Raw genomic sequence first — 18,166 nt, forward strand, 5'->3', positions numbered from 1 at the left:
GGAGGCACATGTGGCCATGTTCAGGAATGGGGATCAGGATCCAGGCTCTGAGGGTCCCAGCTAGAACATCTGGACAGCCCCCTGGGCTGTCATGGCCAGTGGCCAGAGCTGAGAGCCCATGCAGCCCGTCTGCAGTGGCTCCTCTATGAAGGGGTCAGTCATTCCTCCTCAGGGCAAGCACTCAGAGCATCCAGCCACCCACACTCTCTGGGTAAGCAGCTTGTAATAACCTGTCCCCAAAGCAGGTGACCCTCTCCCTCATCTGCATTCTAATCATGCCCATGCTGACACTGCTGCTGCTGCTGCTAAGTCGCTTCAGTCGTGTCCGACTCTGTGCGACCCCACCGATGGCAGCCCACCAGGGTCCCCCATTCCTGGGATTCTCCAGACAAGGACACTGGAGTGGGTTGCCATTTCCTTCTCCAATGCATGAAAGTGAAAAGTGAAAGTGAAGTCACTCAGTTGTGTCAGACTCTTAGCGACCCCATGGACTGCAGCCCACCAGGGTCCTCCATCCATGGGATTTTCCAGGCAAGAGTACTGGAGTGGGGTGCCATTGCCTTGTCCGATGCTGACACTGTCACCTCCTAAATCATTCTCATCTCCTTCTCACTGTCTCTACTCTAGTCCAGATTCTAGTCATCCCTGGCCTGGACTGCTGTAGTTGTCTCCGAGCTCATAGTCCCATGTCTGTCCTGGCTTATGTCTGTCCAGTTCATTCTCCATTCTGCTTTCAGCACAGTCCTTTCAAAATGCTCAGCTGAATCACCACCCCACCACCCCACCTTTCTGTTTAAAAGATTTCAGTGGTTCACTGTTGCTCTTTAAATAAGGGCTGAAGTCCTTAGAACCTCTTACCGTGGCTCCAAGGCTGTGTGCCTGGTGTGGCCCCTGCAGACCTCCTCACCGCTCTGTCCTCCCAGTCTCTGCCTCCTGGATGCACCACCTCTACCACAGGTGCCACCCAGAGCTAGCTTTTAGGACTCTCCTAAGAGATTTGTTCCTTGCGCAGCAGATAGCCCCTATCACTGGGACCAGCCAGGACTTACAGGGAGAGGCATTTTCATTCTAGCATACATAACAGAATTTTAACATCACCCTCACCATGCTTTACCTGACTTCTTAGTGAATGGATGAATAAATGAATTACTAGAACTACCATGCACTTGGGGTACATATTTTTAGCTTAAAACCTATTTCATTGTGCATGCCTATGTCTGCATATATGGGCTTGGGGTTGGGCAAGCTCTGGCCTCTGGCTGTCTGGCCTGGATTCCAGTGGGACACCCATGGGCAGCTCTGTATCAATTACAAGTTATCAATAATGCATCTGTTCAGAGTGGCCTTGGAGGCCATTAGCTAGGACTGCCGGCCCTGATGAGCGGCCTTGGAAAAAGCAGGCTGGGTATGCCCATGGGAAGTTCAGATCAGTTGGGGCCGGAGGGGCTCCTAGCCCCAGCAGAGCTAAGGAGAGTTGCCTAATGGGTCCTCCGTGACATCTGAGACCTGCTGCGAGAAGGGTGGCTCCAGTCTGCTCCCTCTGGACAGACTACCCTGTAACAAGCCAGCCTTGCTTTCTTACTTTCTGAGACCAGTGGCGCCATCTGAGTACTGGGTTGTTAAGATCCAGGTCTGAGCCTAGTCTGAGATCAGAGTTAGAGCCTAGTGTGTGATCAGGTTGGGCTCTCAGTTCGTGACTTGGGTCAGGGCTCAGTGTGTGACCAGACTTGCGGCTCACTCTGTGAGCAAGATCAGGGCTCAGTGTTGGGGCTCAGGCTTTGTCTCAGCTTTGGGTCAGGATCAGGACCCAGTTTGTGGCTGGTGTTAGGACTCAGCCTGAAACCACAGAATTGGGCAAAACTGGCTAGTTTCACACATTTGTGTATGGATTCACTCAGCAATACTTATTGAGGGCCTTCTGTGTACCGGGCAACAAGACAGACAAGACCCACAAGACCCCTGCTCTTGCAGAGATTATCTTCTGTACTTTACTCTCGTGTAGATTATATTCTGCATGCCTGCTCTAACAGAGCGCCAGGGTGGCATTGGGGTGCTGGGGCGCTCACTGGCTCCTGAGGGCCAGTTGTGCTCATTTCTTCCCTGTTCTGCATAACGTCGTGTTGGTAGTCTGGAACTGGCCATGGTGAATTTACCAGAGATTAGCCTGCACTGTAAATCAGGCCTCTTTTTATTTTAAATCCTGCACACCACTGCAGCTGAGAGAGGAAAACCCATAGACAGCTTTTGAAGAAAATGGTGGAGTGACCACATGTGTTTATCTGATTTCCTTCCCCAAACTCCACTAAGATGGTGGTAAAGAAAAAAAAGAAAAAACAGATAAAAATTGAGAAATCCTTTAAGTCCTGTCCATCAGGACAGAGAGGAGAGAGAGATTTCTGTGGATTTGCAGGAAGTGGAGCATGAGCAAGAAAGCGGTAACTGGTCTTGAAGAGAGAAGGATCTATAACTAAGGGACTGTGTGAAGAGGTGGCTAGTGAAGGAAAGGGGCTAATTCCCCCTCGGAACCCTGGAGAGTTTGGAAGGAAGGGGTGAGCATGAAGCTGACCATAGTGGAGAGGGGTGGGCTAAAAGTTTGTACACATGCTATCTGAACCCTCCAGGTCCCCTTGCAAATCCTGCGCAGTCAGGAGACCATGCCCCCCCATCACACAAGAGGCAAGCATTTCAGCCTCTGGAGAAACTGACCCAGAGGGCTCTGCGAGTGAACACTGGGTGAGGTGCACTCCCGGAATTTGGTAAATGTCCTTTCATCTTGTGGCTGGACCCTCAGCCCCATTTCCCTGCTCTGCTCTCAGCACACAGGTGGGCCTGAGGCGTGTCCTCAGGCAGGAGGCTGATGAAGTCTACCCAGACCTGAGTGGTCCTAGAGACAAACCCCGTGAACACTGCCATTGGGAAGTTGTCCCAATGTCAGTTTGCTGCCTAGCCACTCTAGTGTTAGTGACTCCTTGAATTGTGTTTCACTTTCATCAAAGGAAAAATGGTGAAGCATTAAAATAAATAAAACAATCAGAAGGTACTAAGTGCAATGTAGAGAACTCAAACAGGATAAAGGGATGGAGTGCCTGGACTAGGAGTCTGGGAACGCCTCCAAGGGGGCAGGGGCAGCCGTGTGATGCAGGACCAGAGGTCACTGGGGAAATGATCCTGAGACCAACACAGGCTTAGAGTGCTTAAGGAGTTTTGAGAAGGTGTGTGTTCCAGTGAGAGGTAAAGGGAGAAAGAATGAGATGAAGTGGGCCAAATAAACAGAGCCAGAACACACACCTGCTCTGTAAGTCAAGGGTAAAAAGCTTGGGTTTTCTCCCACCCAAGGGGAGACATGACAAGGGGGTGACATGATCTGATCTGGGTTTATGAGAACCCCTCTGGCCTCTGTTGGAGGATGGATGGTAGAGGATGTGGGACTGTAATCATCCAGGTGAGCACTGGCTGTGGAGGTGCGGGAGGTGGGTAGACTTGGGGTAGCCCTTCGGGAGCTGGCCTTGAGGGCAGAGTGGATGGCAAGGCAAATGGAAAGTGAGGAGGCAAGGGAGGAGATTACATTTTTGGACCCAGCGAAAATGAGATGAAAGCGCCTGAGGAGCAGCTGTGAGAACAGAGTGAACAGTCCTGTTTAGGTTGAGTTTGTGATGCCTGTGACCCAATTCTGTTGCTGTCAGGCAGGCAGCTGGAAGTGTGACCTGACATTGCAGGGAGGGGCCAAGGCTGGAGGTTGGAATCGTGAGCAAGCAGGTAATCTCCTAGGTAGGGAGCTAACCCCCAGCTTCAGGTCTTTGGGGGTTTGGAGATTGTGGAGTTGTGCAAAAGCGATGCAATGTGTGTTTGGAACACTAGGTGGCAGTGAAGACTCTCCTTCCTCCCGAGTCCGCAGTCAGGCCATTCAGCGTCAGACCCAAACTTTGCCTTCGCCCAGATGACCCAGAAGGCCCCGGAGTGTGAACAGCCATCTCAGCCACAACCCCAAGAGGCATCTGAAAGCCTCTCTAGGAAACTTTCCCCAACAACAAGAATTTAAACCAAAATAAAAATGTATGACGCCTTTTACAAAGCCTTTATGAAGAGCTCTGTGGGGTGATAACCCCCATTTTACAGAGACAGAAACCACGGCCACGTGGCCCTAAAGCCACAGGGTTGGGAACAGAGCCAGTCCTGTCTGAGCAGCACTCAGAACACCTCCGAGAAGGATGTGGGCGTTGCTGCAAGAAAAGTGGGTCAGGCGCCGCCCAGCGAGCACATGATGCCACGATGGGCTTCCGTGGCAGGTTACCACTGGCCCTGGATATTGTGGGGTTTCCAGTCCTCCGCTAAACATCCGTGTAAGACACCTGAATAAGGTTCTTATTTTGGGGGTCACACGTTTAGACAAGTAACTAGAACAGGATTCAAGTCCGATGTTCCCCGACTCCTCCTGCGATGTTTTTTTGTTGTTTTCGTTTTGCAAACCACCATTGTCTTCCTCTTACGGCCATCTTGTCCTCCCTATGGGGCCAGACGACACAGTATCAGAGATGGGACACGGGACATGTTTTATTACTTGGAAAAGCCTCCATAAACGTCAGGGACTCATGCCATTAGTGTCGTGGGAGATTTATAAAGGAACGCCCCCTCCAGCCTTTGGAGGCTCAGCGCCTTCCTCCCCGCTCCCCCAAAAGGAAAGAGCCCAGACGTCTGGCAGGGCCGGGTCCCCGTGCCGCCCACCGCCCACCGCCCCTCTCCTTCTTGCAGTTTGAGATCCGGCAGCTGCGGGCGCACCTGGCACAGCAGGACTTGGACCTGGCGGCGGAGCGTGAGGCGGCGCTTCAGGCCCCGCACGTGCTCAGCCAGCCGCGCAGCCGCTACAAGGTGGTGGAGGCTGGCACGTGGGCCGAGGAGACGGCGGCCGAGAGCGTTGTGGAGGAGCTGCAGCCCGCGCAAGGTGAGTCCGCCGGCGCCTCCCCAGCCCCGCCATGGGGAGCTCCCTCCCAGCCCCCGGGCTCTGCGCACAGCCACAGCGTCCGGGAGCTGGAGCACGTCTCCTGACGGGTCTCTGTCCCGATGTCGGCCCACCATTTTGGTGGTGGCGGGGGGAGAACCCTAGTTAATTGCTCCCCGGGACTGCCTTTCTCAGCCTCGGAGACAGCGTTCAGTCAAGCTACCTTGACGCGACTTCGACATGACCTCAGTGGCCTGTAGGCATCTTGCCTGCTTTGAGTGTATCACTTCCCCATTCCTTGCGGCAACTTGCAGGAGACTTTACTACTTTATGGGTGACGGAACTGAGCCCCAGAAAAGTCGTCCAAAGGTACAGAGCTAGGTTTCCAGTCCAGGCCTGGGGCCAGAATAGCCCAGAACCTAAGCCTTGAAGATGGTGGTAGATTTATGGGCCGGTGATGTTGGTGGCGACGGGGGCCTCAGCAGTACCCTAGGGCAGACTTTTCTCTAGGGAAGACCAACTGTGTCGCCTTGCAGTGGGGACTTAACCTTTCTGGGCCTTGGTTTCACTAGCTGTCAAATGGGAACAGTGCTGAGCCTTCCTCACAGGTTCATGTGAGGCCGCAGGAAGCAGGTGTAAGTGGCTTTCAGAATTGCAAAGTAGTCCTGCAAATGTCAGGTGGTGGTATTTTGTGATTGGGGTGGAAATTCCACTCCGTGGTGATGCGGCTGTCAGGTTTGGGCCTTTGTGGGGTTTGGGGAGGCTGTGTTCTGACGGGCTCAGGCCAGGGCTTGGCTCCAAGCTCAGGGGGCACAGGGGCCAGCAGGGGAGATCTGAAGCCTTGTTAGAGCCCCCAGGGGGACCCGGGAGCCTGGACGCAGGTTCCCCTCCCCAGGCACCCTTGCTGCTCCGGTCTGACTCTACCCTGCCCTGACTTGCCCCTGAAAGTGCTGTTGCTAAAATGATGGGTAAGGGATTCCTTCACTTTACCAAGATATTTTTTTTAAATATTGACTTCCCCTAATAATTCAGAATACATTTCTGCTGCTGCTAAGTCACTTCAGTTGTGTCCGACTCTGTGCGACCCCACAGACAGCAGGGCACCAGGCTCTGCTGTCCCTGGGATTTTTCTAGGACCACCTTTTTGACCTAAAGGTAAGGGAACTACCCAGATGCCTCCAAGAGAAGCTTTTTACAGTGTGATTTCATTCCATTCTCACACCTCTTTTCTGTCATATGGAGGGAGAAACTCAGGCTCAAAGAAATCAGGAGAACTTCATGGGGTCACGTGGAAACGGAGGTGCTGGATTGGGCTAAGTGCAGCTTGATCTAGGGCCCTCTTCACCTTGGCGTGCTCTATGCCCCTCGCCAGGGCAGTGACAGCCAGGCGGGGCTGGGCGGGCTGGGAGGCAGGAAGCCAGAGCTCCAGACTCTGCCACTCCCCAGCTCTGTGACTTGGGGTCTCAGTGCTCCCTTCTGTAAAGTGGGCTCATAACTCCGGCTCTGTCTGCCTCACAGGAAGTCTGGGGAGCTGGTGGACGTGAGAAAGCTCTGTAGGCTACAAGGTGCTGTGGACACGTTTTGGGGAATAGGGTGATTGCTATTATGATCTTTTGAGAGACCTTCCAACCTTAGAACTTTAGAAGTTGGGGACTCAGGACTTCTGAGTCTAGCTCTTCAGCTGATGTGCTAATCCCATCTAGAACCCCTGCCGAAAGGTTTACCAGCCTCTAAGAACAGGTACCTGGAACCTCCCAAGGAAGCCCAGACCAACCCAACTTCACATGACTCTGCCTGTTAGAAAGTACTTCTCAGACTGAGCCAAGGTCTGCCCCTGGCACACACCTCTCCCACCTGGATGAAGCTTTTATGTCTCCCAGCTGAGACATCCTTTCAGAAACTGGCCTCTGAGTGTCTTCTCCTCCAGGGACTGTCACCTCCATTCCCACAGCCACTTCTCAGGGGACACAAGCCCTCCAGGTTCTTGCCGTACAGTCCCTCCCTGAGCATTCCAGTGTTTCTGTCCCTTTCAGAATGACATCTAGACTAAGTGCACTTCTCAGGGAGCTGCAAGACTAGGGCGGAGTGTTAAGGGCTCACCCCTGCTTTTTTGTTCTGGACCCAAGACTCCTGTGATTGAGCCTTGTGGTGGCTGCCTGGCCTGAGCTCAGAGTTGAGCCAGGTCATGGCTCTGCTCTCCCCACAGCCCATCCTTGACTTTCTATATGCCCATGCAGAGTTTGACATTCATTTGTGTTCAGTTGTAGCCTGATTCCTGCCTTTGCTCTGGGTTTCCAGGGCTTTGTAGGTTCTGCTCACAACTCATCACCAATCCTGCTGGTTTTACTGCCTGCATATATTTTGAAACACTCCCAACTTTTCATCTGCATTGTTCAGCCTCCTTCTTTCTGGACCTCATCCGCTTCCTTGACCTCAGCTTTGCCCCCTTGGGTGCCCTCTTCACTCTTTTCCCCCCAACACACACACACGCACGCGCACGCGCACGCGCACACACACACACACACACACACGGTGATCTTCCATAAATCTTTCATGTCACTCTCTGACTTAATACCTCGACTGGTTATTTGCTCGAGCTGCTGAAATAAAGTCCTGCAAACTGGGCGGCTTAACCCACAGAAGTTTCCTGCCTCTGAGTTCTGGAGGCTGGAAGTCTGGGATCAGGCTCTTGGCAGGATTGGCTCCTTCTGAGGTTGCGAGGGAGCATCTGCTGCTGCCTCTCCCCCTGCTCCTGGCGCGCTGCTGGTAACCCTTGGCGTCCCTTTGCTTGTAGAAGCGTCACCCTGACCTCTGCCTTCCCTTCACATGGCATCCTCCCTGTGTGTGCCTCTGTGTCTGGATTTCCCTTTTTACAAGGACCCTAGTCGTGTTGGGTCTGGGGCCCGCCCTACTCCAATATATGACCTCATCTTAACTAATTCAGTCTAAAACAATCTCATTTCCAAATCAGATCACATTCTGAGGTCCTGTGGGTTAGGATTTCAACATATGACTTTGGAGGCGAAGGACATGGTGACTCAGCTTGTAACAGGTGGCATATAAGGCCCCTGATGGTCTTGCCCCCTCCCACTCACTGCCGTCTCATCTCCTTCCACTCTGCATTCCGTCTTCACTTTCACTCTGGCTGAGTGAAACATCTCTGCGTTTGGAGAAGTGTTCTGTGTAGTAGTAAGTCCCTGAGGCTTTCCACATGCTGTTCACTGGCAGGACAGGCCTGCCTGCCAAACTTCTTTTCATCCTTCAAACCCGTCTCAGAGTCAGCTCCCGGTCACCACGTCCTTCCCTCGAGACCTTATATGAACTCCCGCTTGCCAGGTCGCCCCCGCATTTTGTCTTCAGGGCCACACCTGGCCCTTGGCAGGCTCCCCACAGAGTGATCTGCATGGAATATAGTCTGCAAGCTCAGAACTGATTGAAGAACAGAACAAATCTGTGGACATCGCTTGTTTCACTATGGGTCCTGCAACCCTGGGTCTTCTCTCAGCGCTCAGGGGGCTTCTGGCAGTAGCCCGCTCCAGAAACCCCACTTGTGGCTTGCAGCTCCCCATGCCAGGGCATGGGGAATCCAGAATATGAGAATCTTCGTTTTGAAAATTCTGGAAGTTGGTGGCAACTTTTGCCCACTTTGTCCTGTTTTCCAAGGATGAGAGGAGCAGGTTTACAGCCTATCCCAGGGTCTTCCCAGGTGGCGCAGGTGGTAAAGAACTTGCCTGCCAGTGCAGGAGACTTAAAGAGACACAGGTTCAATCCCTGGGGCAGGAAGATCCCCTGGAGGAGGACACGGCAACCCACTCTGGTGTTCTTGCCTGGAGAATCCCATGGGGAGAAGCCTGGTGGACTACAGTCCACAGGGTCGCACAGAGTTGGACACAACTGAAGCAACTTAGCACGTACAACTGGCCCATCCCAGGACCTTCCTGCTGACGGAGCAAAGTGAGGTGGGGGAGCCGCCTCCGTGCTCTGCCCGTGGTGGCTGCTCAAGCGCATTTTGAGACTGCAGCTCACCTGGTGCTGGGGCCTACTCAGCACTGTTCCGTCTTCGGCAGCACACACCTTTGAACACCTGAGCTCAGGTGGCACCTCCTGTACAGCCAGTCATTCTGCAGCACCTCTCTGCCTCTCTCACCAGGAGCCTTAGCTCTTGAGATAACAGCCTGGCCATTACTATCCCCCCACCGGCCAATGACCTCCAGATCCCGGACACCTGATGCCACACTTGGATTCACAGGGTGTCAAGATCTGAGGTCACAGAGTCTGCAAACAAGCCAAGCATTTAAAGTAACCGCACACATTTTAGTATTGTGAAACCATGAGTCCCTGCCTCTCCACCCTGTTCCTCCTCTCCCTGCAGTCCCCACGGTGGGCACCTTCCAGCAGGAAGTGGAGGGAGGCAGAATAAGAAGGGAGAAAGTGATTGGCTACATGTGCCAGCCAGGGGGGTCACGGATTCTGTGCCAACCCTCCTGGAAACTAGAGGCATGTCTGAATAGGGCACTCAGATCTCCCACAGAGCTGGCAAACGTGCACCCCTGGGAGCCATTGCCAGTGCCCCTCCCATCTAGCCCTGGAGCCCTACCCTTGCTCTCCTTTGTCTCCCCCGTGACATCCCTGCCTCCCAGCTCTCTAGGGGCACACCGGCCCTGCCCAACTCAGCAGAGCACTAGCACATTTCCCAACCTGTCACTTGACTGCCAACCCCCAGAGCCGTCAATAGCAAAGGCAGTTCCCCGGAGACAGAGAGCAGAAGCCTTGCCGGGCTAGCAAGTGGCATGCATGATTCACGGCCTCGGATGGGCTAAGGAGTCAGGGCACCCCAGCTCATGTCTCTCTGACCGGGACTTGTGTCCAGAGAGGGATTTCCATGATGTTAGAAATCATGGCTAGACAAGCTAGGGGCAGTCTGGGCCACACTGGAGAGGGAGAAAGGGCAGCATTTGTTGCTCACCATGACCTTCAGGCCAGCAAGGGCCCCAAGGCTCAGCGTGTCACACTAGTACACAGACAATCCGGGGATTAACCTGCAGACATCAGCAATAAGTCTCTGGAGCCTCAGGGGAGGGCCGGCCTCTCTTGGGGTATGGGGGTGGGGAAGGAGGCAGCAGCGGGGGTGGGAGTGCCAGCTTCAGTCGTGGCAGGAGAAGCAGCTCCTGCAGTCCCCACAGTTGCCAGCGGGTCACTGTCAGACTAACGCCAACCAGCTTCTGTTTAAACTTGCTCCAGCACAAATCATTTTTAAAACCCGGACTGCAAAGTTCCAGGCTTTGGGGCTTGCCAAGTTCACAGTGCCCCTGTGTAGTCATTAATACTTCCCTCCCAAATTTATTAGTCTTGAAGCTCGCCCATAACTTATGAATTACAGCCCCTGGTGGGAGTGCCACAGCTTTTACCATATATCACAGTGAACCTCGGCATCCACCCCCCACCACCCCCACACTGCACCAGTGCTTGGAGAAACCTCCACGGAGGTGCACCGGGTCTCACCTTGGGAGAGGAGAGGCCTATGTGCTGATGGGGGCAAGTCGGGCTTTCTGCCATCACTGGCCTCCCTATGGGGGCACTGGAGACCCAGGAGAGCCCCCAGAGCTGTAGCACTAGAACTGGGGCACCTCACATAAAGCAGAGAGGCAGATACCAGGGCAGGGAGGTGTGGGTGGTTCTAAAAGAAAGAGGTGGGATTCAGACTCAGGGCTGGGTTTGAATCTCACCTTGGCCTTGAACAAGTTACTTGACCTCTCTGGACTGGCTTCACGGTGGGGTGACCCATGCAGTCACCGAGGGTGTCACACTTGGTTCATTGCTCTGGTGTCACTCTCTCAAAATTCTTAATGTTTTTTCTTTCAGTGATTGATATATTGATTTCAGATATACCTGAAAATAGTTGTATATACTAGAGAATCACAGTAAGTCTAGATAGCATCCATCATTATGCATAGTTACAGAATTTTATTTATTGTGAGGAGAACTTTTGAGATTTATTCTCTTAGCAATTTTCAAATATACCATACAGAACTAACTATAGTGACCATTTTGTAGCATATCCCCGTGACATTTACCGTATAACTGGAAGTTTGTACCTTTGGAGCCCCTTCGCCCACCCGTTTCACAGCCCCTCCCTTGCTTGCCCAACCCCTGCCTCTGAGAACCACCAATCTGTTCTCTGTATCTCTGAGCTCAGAGCATTTGTTTGTTTCAGGTTTTGTTTTTAGATTCCACATGTAAGTAAGATCATACTGTGTCTTTGTCTGACTTACTTCACTTAAGCACAATGCCCTCTGGTCCATCCAGGTTGTTGCAGATGTCAGGATCTCATTCTTTTTTATGGCTGAGTAACATTCCTGTGTGTGTGTGTGTGCATACCACATCTTCTTTATCCAGTCATCTGTTCTTGGACACTGAGGTCATTTCCATATCTTGGCTATTATAAATAATGCTGCTGTGTACATTGGGATGCATGCATCTTTTCAAATGAGTGTTGTTGTTTTCTTCAGATATGTACCCAGAAGTAGAACTGCTGGATCATATGGTAGTTCTATTAATTTTTTTTGAGGAACCTCCATACTGTGTTCCAGAGTGGCCACACCAATTTATATTTCCGCCAACAGTGTACTGGGGTTCTCTTTTCTCTGCCGTCTCACCACCTCTTACTATCTCTGTCCTTGTGATTCTAGCTGTTATAACGTGTGCGAGGTGGCATGTGCCTGTGGTTCTGGTTTGTGCTTAGTTGCACGCCTTTCGTTGAGTGAAGTTGAGCTCCTTTTCATGTACCTCTGGCCTGCTCTGTGTTTTCTTCAGGAAAATGTCTATTCAGATCCAATATTTAAATTGGATTATTTTTTTGCTACTGAGTTGTATGAGTTCTTTATATATTTTGGATATAAATCCTTATCGGGTATGATTTGCAAATATTTTCTTCCATTCAGTAGGTTGCCATTCGTTTTGTTGATGGTTTCCTTTGCTGTGCAGAAGCTTTTTAGTTTAGTATAGTCCTACTGGTTTATTTTTTGCTTTCATTGCTTTTGTTTTAGTGTCAAATAAAAAAAAAATCATTGCCAAGACCAAGGTCAAGGAGCTTACCTACAGCCTATGTTTTCTTCTAAGACTTCTATGATTTCAGGTTTTACATACAAGTCTTAATTCATTGAGTAAATTTTTGTGTATGGTGTAAGTTAGGGGTCCGGTTTTCCCAGGACCACTTACTGAAGAGACTTTCCTTTCCTCCTTGTATATTCTTAGCTCCTTTGCTGTAAATTAATTGACCATATACGGGTGAGTTTATTTCTGGGCCTTAATGCTTTTTAAACAAAGGGCCCCACAAATTATGCAGCTGTCCTGGGTCTGAACTCTAATTGTCCCAACTAGGAGCAGAAGCACACCCCACTGAGAAGGACTGAGCACTCAGCCACACACACTGCCCTCGGCCTGGTACACAGCTGGTGCTCAGCACACAGTAGTGTCCTTTCTCGGTGAGGGCTGCTGAGCTGTGGGGCAGCAGCTCGGAGTGTGGCAGTGGGAGCCCTGGCCAGGAATCAGGGTCTCCCTCTGGGCTCGGATCTGCACAGGACATGTGGGTGTGCCGTCCTGACTCCTGACTCCCACCCCAACAGCTTGGCCAGTCCCGCCACCCAGGGAGGCCCACCTGACTCACCGCCCTCTTGCTCCACCTCGCTGGGCAGGTTGGGGCTCTGCCCAAGGAGCACACCCACATAATGAGCACTGCCACCACAGCACTCAGCCAGCTTTAGGAGGATCAGTCAGGATGGCTGCATGGAGTGCTCACGCCCTAGGAAAAAGTGCTGGGTGGTTGAGAGCAGCTGCGGCAGCTGCCACAGAAATGACCTGAACTTAGGGGCCAGCAGGGAGCGCCGTGGGCCAGGGTTTCAGGGAGGTGATGGACAGACCCAGGTTAGACTTGACCTTCATCATCCCAGTGAAACGTATAGCTCACCAGCAAGTAGGTATTTCTTATTCCCATTTTACTGAGGAAGCTGAGGCTCAGAGTGGCGAGGGATTTGCCTAAGGACACAGAGCAGATGTCTGCAGAGCTGGGGTTGGCACCTGGGCTGTTTTGTCCTGGAGCCTGAGTTTGTACCAGCCCTTCTTTCTCACCCCTCCAGGGTCAGCCAACCCAGTCCTCCTGTGCGGCAGTTCCTACATGGCCTTAGGGCTCCTTCGTGCCAAATCAAAGCAAACCTTGGGGCAGGGGTTCTCTTAGATGGAGGGTGGGCAGCCCCATGTCGGGGCTCACTGATGGCCTCTTCCTGGCCACATGCATCCATGCCTGCCTGCCTGCATTCCCTCCCTGCAGGCTCCCAGACACCAGCAGTCATTAGTCTCTGGGCAGGAAGTACCAGAGACCAAGAGCAAGGCTGTGTGCTGCGTGGTGCAGGGAGTGTCTCAGAGCCTGAGGGGAATGGTCCAGGGAGGTCTTGCAGGCCCCGACCCAGCCTCAGTCACTGTCCAGTCATCCTATTTATTGGTGAGTAGCATACACCAAGCCCCATGCTAAGTGCTGGCGAGACTCTGAGTAAAATGTGGCTTCTGTGTGGGAGGGGACAAAGCCCCAGCCCAAGTGGTCAGTGTGGAGAAAGGGGCCTGCCTGAAGCAGAGAGAGTAGGGGGGTGTGGGTGGCGATCAACACTGCTGGAAAAGCCTGGGCAAGGCCTTGCTCTGACTGTCTTGAAACTCACTCTGAGGCCTCTGGGTGGGTACAGGTTTGGAGCAGAGGGAACAAATGCAGACTAGACAGGCCTGCAGTGGCCGCCTGGAGATCTAAGTTCTGTGTCAGGTACATCCATGGAGTGAGCAATCCCGTTTATTAATCCCTGCAAGCATGATGAGAGGCCAAAGGGAAAAGCGTGAGGTCTGACCCAAGGCTGGATGGCAGAGGGCATCTGGGGGTCCCTTGACTGGTCACAGGTTCAGCAGGAGCTGAATTCCTGGTAAGAATGGAGAAGAAGCGTGGAGAAATGACCAGGGTCCCAGGGTACCATTCACCAAGGTGGAGGTGGGGGAGAAACTGAGTTCTCTTTTGGACACGTTGAGTCAGAGGTGGCTGGAGGTCATCCAGGAGAAGCTGTCCGGTTGGCCAGAGCAGTCAGAAGCTGAGAGATGTCTGGGCTGAAGGTCACCTGGCTCGGGTTACTTTTATCCACAGCTTTGATGAAGATTGAGCATCCTCAATTGAATAGGCAACACTGAGGTACAAGAGAGAATACCTTAGCAGACAGAATCAAGATTCAGAATGCTTTCAGCAGGCTCTGGGCTGAGACCAACAAGCTGACATTTGCCTGTGATGATAAATGTGAAGTCCTCTGTGGAGCCGACACGGCTATGGTTGGTGAAGGCCTGGCTGGCTTGGCCCCAGCGCCTGCAGAGGAGGCCTGGCCTGGGCATCCGTGTTGGCCACAGACTCATGAGTCAGCAGAGTAGGGTGGTTGCTGAACCCGATTGGAGGATGTTAGGCTGTGTGAGGGGAAGATCCCAGCAGATCTCCAGGAGGACCCACCTGTTAAGCAAGATGAAAGGAAGTTGCTGTGTGAAGTGCCCGATCCGCAGTCTGGAGCTCTGAAGGACACAGTGACAGTCAGCTCCCTCCTGCCTCCCTTCCCCTGTTTTGGTCACATCTGGAGCCCATAGTGACTTGAGAGGCTGGAAAACCAGGGAGGAGTGAAGCATGGACAGGGGTTTCTCAGGAGAAGAGACATTTTGGGAAGGATGTGAGGACTTTGTAAGTGCTGGAAGGTCTGTCATGTAGTAAGGAGAAGTGGGGTGTGGCCTTGAGGCATGTGGGGACAGGACCCAGATCCCCAGATCTGCAAGGCCTCCCAGAGTGGGCCCTTCCTAAGGAGATGGAGACTGGCTGCCTGATCACAGAGTGGAGGTCCCCAGGAGGCCCTGTGCTCCTTGGAGGTGGAGGGCCAGGCACGCCACCCCAGCTGAGCACAGAGGAATCTGATTATTAGAGCTGCTCAACAGAGAGGCAGGAGGCCCGTTCTGTGAGGGGCACAGGCCATGGTGGGCAGAGCCCAGGCAGGGGTTGAGAGGATGCTCACACAGGGTGGGGTCGGGGGGAGTGCGGTTCCTCGATGGCTCCGGTCCCTTCCCACTCTGCTCTCTCACCTCTTGAACTTCAGGGCTGGCTGAGGGGCCTGGAGCCAGCTAGCCTGGCTGTCACGGTCTCTAAGAGCCCCACCCGCTCCCGCATGGTACATGGTACAGATGGAAAACCTGAGGCCCAGAGAGGGGATGTGACCTGCCCAGTAGCAGCACAGGAACCCAGGCTCTGGGTGTTTCTCATTCACGCCAGGCCACCTCCTGCACGTGAGCCCCTGTGGGACTCACCGGTCTGTGGATACTTTAGCTGAGTTTATTGTCCTGCCCTTGTGACATGGCCCTCGACAGCCACACTGCAGGTCCCTCAGGATAATACCAAGATCAGTGACCAGACCTCTCTGGCCCAGTAGACCTGGTGGCCCTGGAACTGCTTGCCAGGAGCAGTCACACCGGCCTCCTCCCACTTCCCGGGGCAGCCTGCAGGGCTAGACAGCATTTACAACATAAATTATGAAGAGCCATGGAGAAGAGTGTTGGCTGTCTGATTCTGAGGCGCATTGCTGGTTGATCCTGAAGCAGGGCCTGGAGCCAGCCTGGGGCCCCTCCCTCAGCTCAGGCATTAATGCAGAATACACCTCTGGCCACAGGCATTTAAAGATCAAGAGAGGCCAAAAAAGCTTTTAAGAGCCAGGTTGCTGTGTTGCCGCCACCGGCCTCCCCGTGTCAGGGCAGACAGGCTTCTGCAGTGATCTCAGGTGTGTCAGGAGGGCGGCCACGGAGAGCAGCAGGTTCCATCACCTGCAGACCGAGGCTTCTGGGGGGTGTAGACCCCCATCCTCACCTGCAGCCTCAACAGGACCTGTCTCCCCTCCCCTGGGCATTGCTGTTTCTGTCTCCCGTCCAGCCTGACACCTTCCCAGCCACTCAGCGCACCCTCGGGAGTGCCTCACACTTGAGCCTGTTCACACTTTCCTGTGGCTCCTCACTGTGCTTGGGGCAAGGCAGAGCTCCTTAGGATGGCTTTGGGGTCTCCTGTCCTCTGCTGTCCATTCCCCACCCCCGCCCCTCACCATGCTCAGGCCTCTCTCAAGTTATCTCTCCTCTCTCATCCCTTCCCACCCCATCAGAACAACGAACCAATTCTTTGAGACCCTGTTCCCATGCCATCTCCTGAGACCTGGACAGCTTTACACCTTCTCATTGGTTATTCATTCAGCAACTCTTTACTGAGCACCCACCATGTGCTGGGAGCAGGGTGCTGGGAGCACGGCTGGGGGTGCCCAGCGCCTGCGTCCATTCCTGGGCAGTGTGGAAGACCGAGGGTGCTGTTGTCCAAGATCTGCCTCTGCAGCTGGCTGTGTGCGGCTGAAACGGCACTCAGGCTTTTGCACTGAGGAGAGCTTTCCTGGTGACTGTGAGAAACTCACGTGGATTCAGAGACTCAGGCTATCCAGGCAGGGAAAGCCCCAAAGGACTATTTCCAGGCCCTTATCTCAGAGAAGGAAAGGGCTTCTTCATATCACACAGCAAGCTGGATGCTTCATCAGAACCTGGGTCCCTGGTACCCAGCCCAGCACTGGGGCAGATGAGCCATGTGGTCCCCCTGGAGGAACCGTGTGGCAGGGAGCTTGTGGGAGACCAGTGCCTCCTCGTGGTGATGGGGGTAGAGACACTGGGGGGAGGAGCACAAACTGGCCACAGCCCCTGCTCCTGGACTGTCCAGCTCACCCTCACTCACCCTTCTCTGTCCTCACCTCCACAGAAGCCACGGTGAAAGATGACATGAACAGCTACATCAGCCAGTACTACAATGGGCCCAGCAGTGGTAAGTCTGTGTTGGTGCTATTCCATGGGTACCAGAACCTCTGTGTGGCCCCACGCCAGAGGTGACCCTGGCAACCCCTACCATCCAGGCCAGGGACAGCTCGACCAGGCTGTCCATCTCCTGGCCCCTGTGAGCCATAGCCGCAGGCAGAGTTCCCAGCAAACTCTGGCACCTGAGCTCAAGTGCTGGGATGGGAGTGCTCCAAGATGTGCATGGGGGACCCTGGGGTGGAAAGGGGCTGGAATCTAGGAATTAATGACCTCAGCACTTCCCAACCTGAGAACCTTTCAGGATGAGCGTGAGGGGGGTGAGATAATGCATAATTGGGTGTGAGAAGCAATAGGCACTGGGCATGTCCTTGTTTATGTTTCATTCTTGCACTTCAGAAAGTCTCAGGGGACCTAGTGGTTTTCATATGAGAAAGGTTGAGTTTTAAAATAATACTCAGTCCTTCAGGGTCTTGTTTCTCTTTAGCCAGTGTCTTGAGTCTTGTAAGGTTTGGGTTTCACAGCCCTTGAGAAGTGAAAGTGTTCATTGCTCAGTAGTGTCCAACTCTTTGCAACCCCATGGACTGCAGTCCACCAGGCTTCTCTGTCCATGGAATTTCCAGGCAAGAATACTGGAGTAGGTTGCCATTCCCTTTTCCAGGAGATCTTCCTGACCCAGGGATCGAACCCGGCCTCCTGCATTGCAGGCAGATTCTTTACTGCTGAGCCCTTAAATCCTTGTAAACCCCATTCTAAGGCTAGAAGGTTATAGTGTGGGTCATCCTGAATACATCTGAATTTCATCTTTTCTGCAATTTAGCCCCTTTAAGGCCTCTTTCCCTCCCTTTCTCCTCTTCCAAAGCCTTATCCAACCTGCTGATCTCAAAGACCATCATCTCTAGCCTGAACCTCTCTCCCAGCCTACTCTCCCTACCACTTTAGAGAGAAACCTTACCCACACTACGCCTACTGTAATTCAGGCCCTTGATACTTCTCACTTAGAGCGAAGACATTCTGGGATGTCCTCCACCCTCCACTTACAATGCATCCTATAAAAATTCGTCAGTTTTCTGAGGGCACAGCTCTGGTCATGAGTCTCACGCTGGACCCATTTAAAACTTGGAGTCCTAATGACCATGACATTCAGATTCCTTGTCATAGCACACTGTGCTGAGTTAGTCAGGATGGGCTCGGTTATGCTGTGCCCAGTGACAACAACCCCACATTTGAGTGGTTTAAATAAGTCAACAAAGGGCCAGGGACACTGGCCAGGGGCTCTTTGGCCAGGCTGTTACTTTACGCTATCTCCCAGCAGACAGAACAGTTGTCGTGCCTTCTGGAACA

The 18,166-nt window shown here is 53.0% G+C and overlaps 1 protein-coding gene across 3 annotated transcripts in view; it reads left to right on the top strand.

The window, feature by feature from the left end:
- The window catches only part of TMEM266 (transmembrane protein 266), a 123,410-nt gene that overhangs the window by 104,103 nt on the left and 1,141 nt on the right, over nucleotides 1-18,166 (top strand). For all 3 annotated transcript variants that reach the window (XM_019983534.2, XM_070775321.1, XM_019983536.2), the window contains 2 exons: nucleotides 4,750-4,939; nucleotides 16,773-16,835. In XM_019983534.2, the coding sequence (XP_019839093.1) occupies nucleotides 4,750-4,939; nucleotides 16,773-16,835 (253 nt within the window). The remainder of the gene's footprint in view (nucleotides 1-4,749; nucleotides 4,940-16,772; nucleotides 16,836-18,166) is intronic.

Source organism: Bos indicus, chromosome 21 (genome assembly GCF_029378745.1).
Source record: "Bos indicus isolate NIAB-ARS_2022 breed Sahiwal x Tharparkar chromosome 21, NIAB-ARS_B.indTharparkar_mat_pri_1.0, whole genome shotgun sequence".
Taxonomy (NCBI): domain Eukaryota; kingdom Metazoa; phylum Chordata; class Mammalia; order Artiodactyla; family Bovidae; genus Bos; species Bos indicus.